This window comes from Corylus avellana, chromosome ca3 (assembly GCF_901000735.1).
Source record: "Corylus avellana chromosome ca3, CavTom2PMs-1.0".
NCBI lineage: Eukaryota > Viridiplantae > Streptophyta > Magnoliopsida > Fagales > Betulaceae > Corylus > Corylus avellana.
The window spans coordinates 6,597,579-6,609,992 of NC_081543.1; the positions used below are offsets into that span (position 1 = coordinate 6,597,579).

At 31.9% G+C, this 12,414-nt stretch overlaps 1 protein-coding gene across 1 annotated transcript; it reads left to right on the forward strand.

Annotated features, from left to right (window-relative positions):
• Nucleotides 1-3,653: 3,653 nt before the first annotated feature.
• Nucleotides 3,654-5,770, forward strand: LOC132175857 (transcription factor TCP5-like). Its single transcript, XM_059587929.1, has 2 exons — nucleotides 3,654-3,808; nucleotides 4,409-5,770. The coding sequence occupies exon 2, from the start codon at nucleotides 4,453-4,455 to the stop codon at nucleotides 5,527-5,529; it is 1,077 nt and encodes a 358-aa protein (XP_059443912.1). The 5' UTR covers nucleotides 3,654-3,808; nucleotides 4,409-4,452; the 3' UTR covers nucleotides 5,530-5,770.
• Nucleotides 5,771-12,414: the final 6,644 nt, after the last annotated feature.

A 12,414-nucleotide genomic window follows, 5' to 3' on the forward strand; every position in this document is an offset into this window, starting at 1 on the left:
TGATGAACTAAAAAACTATACTGGATAAAGGTTCATTTGAGTTTACAATTTTAAAATATGTGATTTGAAAACATAATTTTTAAAAACGTAATTAAGCATTTAGTATAATTGTAGTTTGACTTTTAAAATCTCAATATACCTTTAAGAAAAACACTATCTTATCTGCAATTTGAAAACGCATATTTTTTTACATTTTCAAAACTTTCTCCTAAACGATACATTTTCTCCAACCGCACTTCTACACTCTTAATTAAGCCAAACAATTACTTGTTTATTGAAGAAAATAATAATTAAATAAAAATAAAAACGAAAATAAAATAAAATAGAGACAAATGATTTTCAAGTGGTTTGATATATGACTTACGTCCTCAAATAAAGCCTTAAGGGCCATGTACATTATGCTTTTATTCAATTCATATTTTTACAATCCATGAAACTCTTATTTATAGGAGGATTGTGGTAAATAAGTATGATAATCAATTATAATTACCTTCAATCAATTATAACAAATCTTGAAATCAAATATATATATCCTAATTATATATTCTAACACTTATAACACAAATTAATTAATGAGATTATTATTTTCAAAAAAAAAAAATAATAATGAGATTATTTCTAGCTAGGGTGGCGTGACTTTTGGCAGCCCTATTCTCTTTTACTCTCTCTCTCTCTCTCTCTCTCTCTGTGAAATGAGCATGCAGATACGCATGGCAAGCTACTAGGTTTGCATAGAGTAGTTAATTAATTAAAGACAATGAATGAATTAATTACATCATTAATTAATTACCTAAGATTAAAGGACATTGAAAATTGCATGCATCCCCGGAAGAAATGCCACGTAAGTGAGGGAATGATTTAAGTATAATTTTCCTTCAATTCATCTCTCTGCACAAAATCAGGCATGAAAATGGAAGAAGAGGAAGAAAAACCTTTAGAAGCTGCAGAGACGTACGTTCCTGTGATGTGAGAGGATCGATGGAAAAGGAAATAACATAATTAAGAAACTGGCAGAGAGAAAGACCCAGCAATATTCACTTGTCTCAGAAGATCCAAGAAGAGCCACTTGCTGTTGTTGCAGGTGGCCCCTAATTTAAAGCTCCCTCCCATCTATTCAAGAAGAAAAGAAAAAGCCTGCCTTTTGGTAGACTAGCTTGCACCCCTTGTGGTCCTTATACTATGGCTCCCTATGGTATTGGCCTGAAACTGTTTAGAGGTTTTAAACGCTAGCAAAAAAAAAAAAAAAAAAAAGTAAAAATATTTAGTATAGAAAAGTAAAAATATTTGGTTTTGTATTTATTTTTTTATTTGAATAGTAGTAAAAAGTGATTGATATGATGTAAAAAATAAGAAGGTTGGAACTTAAGTTTTTTTATTTTTTATTTTATTTTTTTATGGTAAGCAGTGAATGCCAAACGGAGCCTAATGTTAAATTACCACTTGTCTTAAAAGTTTAAGCTGATAGAAAGATGTAAATTTAATCACTTAATTTAAATGTGAGGTGAATTGACATAGTAAAAGTTCAATCTCAAGATTTTTAGTTCTAATACCATGTTAAATCACCAGTTATCCTATAAGCTTAAACTAATAGGAAATGGTAAATTTAATAATTTAATCATTAGTTTAACCCTTAATGGATGGATGGATGGACATCAACAGCATGCATATGATAATTAAGGATAAGGAGACTAGCCCTAGAGGATCGATTGGGATTGGGAGTTTGGTGTCATAGTAATAAGCTGATGAAAGAGGGTAGGCAAACAGTGCCTTGTATGAGATGTAATGTACACCAACAAGAACCATACACCGACTGAAATGGTTAATGTACTGAGCAAAATCTCACTGCAATATGCGCGTGGTCCATTCTCTTTGATCTGAGTGGGATGCCTTAAAGAAGCTACGTTGGTCCCTCATCTATAAGGTATCTAGCAGTCTCAATCAAACTCCAGCAGCCTGCAGCATGCACCACAACTTTGGAAGTTGCATGACTATGTGTGTTTTCTCCTCTCTTGCATGTGAAAAATCTCACTGAGATCCTTAAATTTTACTGTTAAAACCTTATCCTCCATCTTGTCTCCCCATCTAGAGCCTTTTGCTCATGATCTGATGAAGAAAAAGAGAGAAAAAAAAAAAAAAAAACATGATTAAGTTTGTTTTTGATGGATAACCTCTTGATGCAAATGAAGAAAACATTCTAGCTCCAACATTAGGGTTGGAGATTGTGTGTTTTTGTTTGGTTGTCTGTCTCCATTTCCTATATATGTTGTTACTTTCATTTTTCTCTTTTATAGCTAGGCATGCATTCTTTCAATCCATGCTATATATAATGCACTGATAAAGTTACTTGCACTTGTCTATAAAGCATAACCCCCCCTCTTTCCTATTGCATGTGTTGTGAATGGTCCCGGTTTGAAGTTAACTATCTGCCTTGTACTATCAAATAATTAAAATAGAAAGGGAAAAATAAATTTTACCTTCCCCAAGTAGCACCGTTTTTCGATTTCGCTTTCAATGTTTAAAAATTAGAAATGAACGACACCTAGCAAATTTTTGAAATTGTTAATGTAACCATTTCGTTAACAAAATCCATTTTCTCTGACGAAAGAAGGTCCATGTTCGCCACATGTAAGTTTTTAGGGGTGAAACGTCCAATATGACCCCATTTTTCTTCCAAAAAAAAGGGTGACTACAAACATTTCTAAAGTGTTTGGGGGTTTAAAGTTTAGGGGTGACTTAGCCACCCACATTCAAAAAGGGGATTGCCAAGCCACCCCCATTGACAATGATGGGGTGGCTACGACTATGTCAATCAAAAAAAAAAAATTTGGTGAAAAAATGGGGCATTTTTGGGGAATCATGCATCAAGTTGAGGGCAATTTAAGGACATTTGCCCCTAAAAATCCACGTACGGCACACATGGGCCTTATTTTGTTAGAGAAGACAATTTCTATAAATGGAATTGCTAAACTGACAATCACAAAAACTTGTTATAATACATTGTTAATTTTTAAACATTAGAGGCAAAAAAAAAAAAAAAAAAGTGGTACAATTTTAAGGTGGGGTTATATATATTTTTCCCAAAAATTATTGAGTTTTGCCTCGTGAGACATAATTAAGGACTCGAAGTTTTTAATTTCGATAATTAAAGTTTTGCCTTATGGGACACAAAGATTGAATTTAATTATATAAACTACGTACACGTGTGCTGTTTTCATTGGTTTTGCATGAACAGTATGACAGGTGACAAGTTTTCCGTCAAAAACTAAATAAAAAATTTCACACAAAAACCTATTTATCATTTGAGCAAAGTTCAAGGACTCAAAATTTGAAAATTAGAAACTCCAGTCCTTGTCTATGGCATTGGCAAAATTCATAGACTTTTTGGGAGAGTTTTCTCATATATTAAACCGTGTGATTGTTCAGTATGTGGTATGAAGGAATTGACAAAGTTATATACTACTTGGTTGTCCAGTTGACGTGTCATTGTACTTAGTTGCCACATGGCCATAAGCAAGCCATTCCTTTTTCTTTTTTCATTCCCATGCAACATGTAGGGGTTAAATACCAGCATCTTTTTCTTTCCCCAAATTGTGATATTTCTTGAAATAATTATAATATTATATTCCTTCAGTAAAGAAATTTGTTTCAACTTTATGCCTTTTTTACCCATCAGCTCACATAGAGTGAAGAGCATACTTAAAGCCTTTTATGGCACTGCAGCATCCTCCTCCTCCTCACCTATGCTGGCTGGATAATCAGTAACCTGCAGAATTGATTAGCTCAAAGTTTCAAAGATTCTTTGCCTCATGTAAGTTCTTCTTATGATCCCACTTTCACAAAATTTAAGGGGAGATGTATATACATATATATCTATATATATATGATCATGTGCTTCTGCAAAGTTCCACCTCAAGTTGATTTCCAGTTTCCAGCTAGTTCTTGCTCATCTTCTCTTGAGTTAGATCACATATTATTTAATTACTGGCTTGAACAATATGGGTTTCATTAATTTGCCCTAGTTTTGTTTTCTTCTTCTTCTTTGGGTGAGTCATTTACCCTAGCTAGATATATACAACTTGCTATTATATACTTAAGTTTTCCTTATTGAAACCCTTGATTTAATATGATTTATGGTAGCCAATTTAATGTTAAAAGTGTTTTTTTTTTTTCTTCAGAAGAAACTTGTTTCTTCTTTTTTTCCTTTTTCCTTTTGTTTGTGTTTCACATTCAAAACTAAATAAAAGTATATTTTAGATTATTGAAAGCACAGAAATTAACATCCTCTAGTACTGATGAAAGTATTTTAATCTAGAGTTTGAAATTGAGGGTTTTTTTTTTTTTTTTTTGTTTTCTATTAGAAAAGAGGAATTAATCTTAATACTGAAAAGTTGAACTCTATTGATTATAGGTTGAGTGGATTGGTCCTTGGAACTCAATAATGAGTGAAGTAAGATGATATCAAATTCAAGAGAAAAAGATGTTGATGCAAAGCCAGAGGGAGAAAACATTAATGAAGGAGACTACTTCTCTAAGCAGGCAGCTACAAGTACTTCAAGGCAATGGTCAGGATTCAGAAATCCAAGGATTGTTCGAGTCTCACGTTCTTTTGGAGGTAAAGACAGGCACAGCAAAGTGTGCACCATAAGAGGATTGAGAGACAGAAGGATTAGGCTTTCAGTGCCCACAGCAATTCAACTCTACGACCTTCAAGATAGGCTAGGGCTTGGACAGCCAAGCAAGGTGATTGATTGGCTGCTTGATGCCACTAAGCTTGATATTGACAAGCTCCCACCCCTCCAAATTCCTCAGGGAATTGGTCAATTTCATCATCATCAGCAGCAGCAGCATGAGCTTCTTTCGCATGATCATCATCATCAATCAAATCCCTCTTTCAACCCTTTCTTTGATGCAAATATTCCTGCATTTGTAAAGGATGGGGAAGATGAAGATCAATATGTAGATGATCCTGCATTAAGAGCAAAAAGCAAGGAGGTTGTTGAAAGAGGATCTGGTGATAATAAAGGCAAGTGGGTAAGAACAAATGAAGAAGAAAATGCTCAAGATCATGGAATTGGTGGCTTTGGTGGGCAAATTTCAGCTCAAAATTTTTTCCCTATAACCAATCATCCCTTGCTAAACAATGCCATGGCGTACAACTCCTACAACCATGCTGAGGCTTCAAGTAATTTATCTCTATCTCAGTTTGGAAGCCAAGGAATATTTCCAACCCAATTAAACCCTCAATTGTTTTTCTGCCCATCAACAACACCAGGACTTTTTGCTCCCTATCCTTCATATATGGCGGCTCCAATAGAGAGTGATCTGAGACAATTCAACCATTTTCATCAATTGTTGAGCTCAAGCACTTCACAACATGTCCTACCTCATCACCCTCTCATGCCATCTCTTCATTCAATAAGCTCGGCCATGAAATCCTTTGCAACAAATGATAATCCCAAGACTACTCCTGATCATCAATCTCAACACAACAATGAAAGCAAAATGGATAAGGATAACACTAGATCTTGAAGACCCTTATGGTGGAAATGTTCAACAATTGGCAGAAGATCTTGAGTTGAGAATTTAATGGATGCATGTTTCCAGCTGCATGCTCCAGTACTACAAGTAAGCACTTAAGAAGTACTTCATTTATATATTAATTTCGTGCATTTAATTACTACGATTAGCAGCAAATTAAATAGTGATGTGAATACATGCAAGTTTGTAAGGATGATAATGCTATAAAATACTACTGCATACTTGTTTTTGAGTGCATATATACAGTTTTAATTATATACTTTATAATTAAGCCAAGTTTGAGAAAATTTTGAATGCGTATAATTAATTAAGATGAAATGAATGAAGTGTTTACAGCCAATATGCTATAGTACTGAAAAGACAAGAAACTAAGAATATGAATGATAATTATTAAAGTAGTGATTGAATGATTAAACTCATCTTTTTTTATAAGTTTAAGTTTTTGGAATAACGGATAATTTAACATGTTATTAGAGCCAAAAATCCTAATTAGTTTGAACCGATAATCTCCATAATTTACCATCTATTTTAATTAAATATTATACGTGTTGGGTCTCACCTATTAAAAGAGAGTTTGAACTCATACGTAAGGAAAAATATAAAAATATTGATTAAATGATTAAATTCATTTCTTCTATCAACTAACGATTTTAGGATAAGTGTCAATTTATCAAGAACAACGGTCGTCATTGATATATATTGATGCATGGAAAATTGTGGATTGTGCATATCAATCGTAATTGTTATAAGAGTAATGATATATTGTAGACTCATGTTACAACTGTCATACAACTTGATGATGTGACAATTAAAAAAAAAAAAAAAATTGAATCAACCAAGAGCTGATTTTTATTGGAACGCCAGCCAATTATATGACAACTGTGCATGAGTAGTTTATGAAATATAATTACTCTTGTTATAATGATTTAAGGACACAATAATCATGTTTATTATAAATATGTTCCTAAAAGGGCTAGTCACAATTGAGACTCCCACAGTCACTGATATTGTCAAACATCAAGCCTAATAATGAATATATAGGACTCATGATAATCTGATACTTAGATAAGTTAGGTCATGAAAATACTGCATAAAAATGTGTTGATCAAATCCAACATTGAATGATCATGTGAAATGCAAATGACGGTTTGTGATCTTGCAGGCTAGTAATACAGACACTACATATCTCTAACCCATGTGGAACAACACTACATAGAATCTAACATTAAATAACATCAAAGTTAACATATAATAATGTCATATGATAGACAGACTGTATCAGTACTGCACACGGCAATATATATATATATATATATAAACACACGTTGCTGTTTCACATGGCTTTGTTGCATGTACTGTGAGAACTTTTGTTAATAGAGTTCATGATATGCATGCAGCAGCAGTAGTACTAGTACTAGCTAGCTCTCAATCATCTTCTTCTTATTAACTTTTATCCTTTTAGAGATCCATTGTTGGCTGGAAACTTATGTCGTGCTCGGGTACTGGGGCTTACCATTAACAGTCCCTTTAGATTGGAACTTCCCTAATATATGAATGATGACGAATTGGTTGGAGAGATCATCAAAGTGAAGCCCAGTGAGGAGGTTGAATGGTGTGCTAGAGTATAGGGTTTTCTATCTAGGTTTCATAACTTCCTTATGAGAGAAAGTATAAATGAGGGTTTTTTGGTAATGTTAGGCATAGAGATGGCAATTTTTGACACGACCCGCAAATCTGACACGAACCCAATACGAAATTAAGGGGTTAGGGCTGAAGAGTGACCTGTTTAATTAAATAGGTTAGGTTAGGGTTGGCCTATAGAGTGTTATACTCATACCTCGACACAACGCAAACTCGACACGCGATAATTAATAATCATCTGCGAATCCAATATAAAATTAGAGCGTTGTGATTAAAGGATTTAACCTATTTAACTAAATGGGTCAAGTCAGATTTGACATATATAGACTTATACACATGCCTTAATACAACCTGAACTCGACACGCAAATACGAACGGGCAACTTGGCCTAGTTAGACAACTAAGTCTATATATATATATATATATATATAGAAACCCTATATTTTAACATGGTGCAACTCGGTACGTAAAAGGTGGTATGGAAAAAGCTATCCATGATGTAGATGTCTTGGACTTCGGAGAAGCATGCTTTGGAGGAAGGCTAAGAGTCTAAACGTGACTGATTAAACGTACGTTTGGTAAAATATTGGAAGCAAGCTAAAAGTTGAGGCATTTTGTCATTTTTTAGTAGCTAAAAGTCATGAATAGGAGAAGCTTTTTTCAATAATTGTAATTAGGGCTCTCCTACCATCTCCAGAGAACAGTTTGTGAGTTTTTTTATCAAGAGTACTACATTGTTAACACAGTTTCCGGTTTGGTGAAATCAAAGGCAAGTTCGTAATTCTTTTTGACGCAACATTTCCCCTATTCTGCAATCACACAAAAGAGAAGACTAACTTTACCATTGGAGGAGGATTCGCCGGAAACATCCTCGGCATATTCTCTTAACCCATTTTTATCTTGCAGATCGAAGAATAAGTAGAATCAAAAGAATTACGAACTTGCCCTTGGTTTCACCAAACCGGAAAGTGTGTTAATATATATATATATAAGCTCAAAAGCTTAAATTAATGGGCTTGAGTCCACTTAAGTATATTAAATATTATTTTTCTTTATATTTTCTCAATGTGGGATTCAAAACTCACAAGTGTATACGTACTCGCAACAATCTTCCACTCACTTGTGAATCTCCTCTACATTGACTCAACTCCCCTTCACATATGAGTCTTTTTACAGTTTGAAGAGTGTCCCACGTTAAGAGTTACGAAAGCGGACAAACTCCAAACCAGACGCGTTCAGACACCCGTCCTAGGAAGATAACCATGGCTCTAATACCACTTGTTGGGGAGATAAATGGTTTGAGAGTTTTTACCAAGAGTATATTAATATACATATTCGAACATCACTCTGGCCCAAAAGCCTAAGCTAATGGGCTTGGGTTCACTTACGTGTATTAATTACTTTTTTCTTTGTACTTTATTAATGTGTGATTTAACACTCACAAATGCACTCACAATATAAACGATAGGAAAACAATATTCCTTCCTATATCAGATATAAAGAAAGAAAAAAAAAAAAAATTGTTGATTATATCAAAATTAGGGGGCAACAATAATTTTAGTTTATCATGGGTAAAGACACCATTGCTAATATAATAACTTCTTGCTACCGGCAAAGAGCTAGTTCCATCTAAAGGTGCTAATTCAATATATTTTGCTCGAAACCTCCGGTCAATTAGTAGCCACCACGTACATGACACTACTTTCTTTAAAATACAATAAAAAATTTCTTTTTAATTTTTGAAAAAAATGTTTTGTGTTTTATTTCTTTTGAAGTGTTTTGAATTTTGAGAAGAATTTTAATTGTAGGTTTTTTTTAAAAAAATATATTAGTGGTGGGGCCACATTTCAAAATCCTTTTTTTTTTTTGTCGAGTATCTAAGAAATAAACAAAGTTACTTCCTATTTTCTACAATCTTAACATTATGATCTTATTATTAGTTAAGGACACAAATTTAGTTTGTAGGAGAGTTTAAACCAACCTCTAAAAGTTACTATGATGTAGTGGAATACTAAGTAACAATAATCATAAGTGTCTGCTTGCTAAAAGAAAAATAAAACTATGCAGAATATTTGAGAAAAAAATTTCTAATTTTATAATAAATCGAATTAGTCTATGTTTTAGATTACCAACTAACATATATATAGAAGAGAAATACTTGTATAGAAAGTAAGCATAATCGTAGTAGTAATAATAAACCTAAGGGGAAACTTTACCAAAGACCCCCGAACTTCCACCCGTTTTGAAATACCCCTCCTAAACTTCAAAATCTCTCAATTTAGTCTCCTGAACTTTCAATTGCTCTTAATTTGGACCCCTCCATCAATTTTAGCCGTTAAAAATACAAAAAAAAGACCAAACTATCATTGATTTTTGTTTTTTTTTTTAAAATAAAAAAACGTTTTGGAAATTTGAATTTTATACAAAAGTCAGGGGTATAAACGTCATGTAACGTTTAAAATTTGACAAAGGGGTCCAAATTGAGAGCAATTGAAAGTTCAGGGGACTAAATTGAAAGATTTTGAAGTTTAGGGGGGGTATTTCAAAATGAGTGAAAGTTCGAGGATCTTTAGTGAAGTTTTCCCTAAACCTAATCCTAATAAGGAAAGAGAATAATTAAAGTAAATCTAATCCTAGTACGGAATTAAATAAAGTCATAATTAAATAAAATATTCTATAAATAAAATATAATAAAAAAAAATAAAGTTCTAATCTAAAATAGAAAATTAAGTATAATTGACAATGAGCTTGAATTGTAACAAATTTTTCATTTTGTACTTTCATTGTTTGAAAATGAGTAAAATTCTGATAAAGCGGCGCTGCTCCAATATTATTTTTGATCATTTTTTTATTTTCATTTTTATCGAATATATATTTTGCAGGTGTTTATTCAAAAGTTACATGTACTCCTTAGCACAACATATATTACATATAATAGCATAAGTCTTTAAGAGTATAGCTTAGAATTGCGACAAGTGTCATATTTAAAATTAAATTGGGCCTTTCACTTGGGTCATGTATATTTAAAGATTTTGAAATTAAATTATAATGTTGTTATTGAAAAAAGCATGAAAATTGGAAGATGGATAGTTAAGCTGCAAGCTAAATGAACTTTCTTAAGCCCAAATATTCAAATAACAATTATAAGTATCAACACGAAAGAAAACATTGTTAAATAATGAACTAAAAATAATAATAGGGAAAACTTCACAAAACTCATCTTGAACTTTCACTCGTTTTAAAACTATTCCACAAAGTTCAAAAACTCTAAATTTAGGTAATTAAACTTTCAATTTTTTGCAATGTACCACATTTGTTAGATTTTTCTGTTAAATCCAATAAAAAAATCCCAAAATACCCCTATTTTATTATTATTAAAAAATAAATAAAAATTGCAAAGATTCAAGCGTTGTTCATGATTTAACGGAATTTGCAAAAATACCTACACTTGAATCTTTGCATTTTTTTTAAATAGGGGTATTTTGGAAATTTTGACAAGATTTAATGGAAAATCCTAATGAATGAGAGATATTGCAAAAAAATTGAAAATTTGATAACCTAAATTAATTAAATTGAGTAGTTTTAAACTTTGGGGGAGTAATTTTAAAACTCGTGAAAGCTTAGAGGGGGTCTTGTGAAGTTTCTCCATAATAATATTACCTCCCCAATAACCAAACATTAACATTTTAAATGGTTTTAGGGTGACTAAAATAGTTAAATAGGCCAAAACTTTCTAACAGCTTCATACTTTGATGCATATAGAAAATTTAATATATAAACACAAAATGGATTTAGGGTGGCTAAATATGTGACAAATAACATTTATGACTTTTTTGTTATTTAATGTTGGTTTAATTTGTTTTAAAAATAAAAATAAAAATGTTGGTTTAAATTGATTCATCAAATTGTCATCATAGGCTAGGGCAGAAATCAATAGTTGTTTGAATTTAATAAATTACTCTATAACCTTTCTTTTTCTCTCCTTTTTTTTTCATTATTATTTTTATATATTTTTTCTATTATTTTCTAAGACATTTGCAAAAATATTTTTGAAATTAAATTATAATGTATTCATTCAAAAGAAGCATGAGAATTGGAAGAAGAATGGTTAAGTTGGAAGCGAAAGGAACCTTCCCAATTATTCCAATGCCAATAAAAAGTGTTAATTAGCACTATTTTATTTATTTATTATTAAATAGTCCTATCGCCCTCGATGTTTCTCTCATTAGCCTTCTTGCTATTGGGTTGGTCAAAGGATCTGCAAAGTTCCTTTATGACCTCACAAAGTCCATGAATATTATACCGGTATCAATAAGATGCCTCACAATATTGTGTACTTTTCCATTATAAATTTTAGTCTTTACTCGAGGTATGACAGTCTGACAATCACAATAAACACACATGTGGAAGTTGATTAGGATATAAAGGCAAATCAATTAATCAATAGGCTCTTTAGCCATTCATCTTCAGTTTCTGCCTTCTCGAAAGCAACTATCTTTGACTCCATAGTAAACCTTTCTATGCAAGTTTATTTTGAGGACTTTCAAGAGATAACTTATCTAGTTAGAGTAAACACATAGCCACTCTTAGGCTTTGCTTATCTGAATCAAAAAATCCTGTTAGTATCACAATATCATTTTTCAATATAGTAGAATAATCACAATGTAACAAAATCCAATTAATTGTACCCTTTAAATATCTCAACAATTTAGAGATACCATTCAAATGCTCAATACCAGGATTATAAGTATATTTACTCAATTCGCCAACAACATATATAATATTAGGGTGTATACAGTTTGTCAAAACATCAAGTTACCAATGATTTGTGCATATTTTTCTTGCAAAACACCGTCATCGTGATTCTTGACCAAGTATATTTTTGAATCATATAGTAGACATAGGCAGATAATTAAAGTGCTCAAATATTTTAAACATCTATTCAATATAATATGTATGAGATAAAATAATGCAATCATCATCTCTAATAACTTTAATATCCAAGATGATATTACATTAACCCATGCCTTTTATATTAAAATTAGATGCAATAAATATTTTACCTTCAAGTGCAATATTAATGTTGGTTCAAAAAATAAACAATTCATCAATATATATAAACAAATAATGGCACCTTGATTATTGTAAAACTTGCTATATATTTACTTGCATCGTTAGCCAAATATGCATTAGACGTATATAACGCCCCCAAATTTGGCATTGACCAGTCTGGTA

What these genes read in the sequence shown, in the direction of transcription:
- LOC132175857 (XM_059587929.1), top strand. Translation starts at nt 4,453, where the DNA reads ATGATATCAAATTCAAGAGAAAAAGATGTTGATGCAAAGCCAGAGGGA.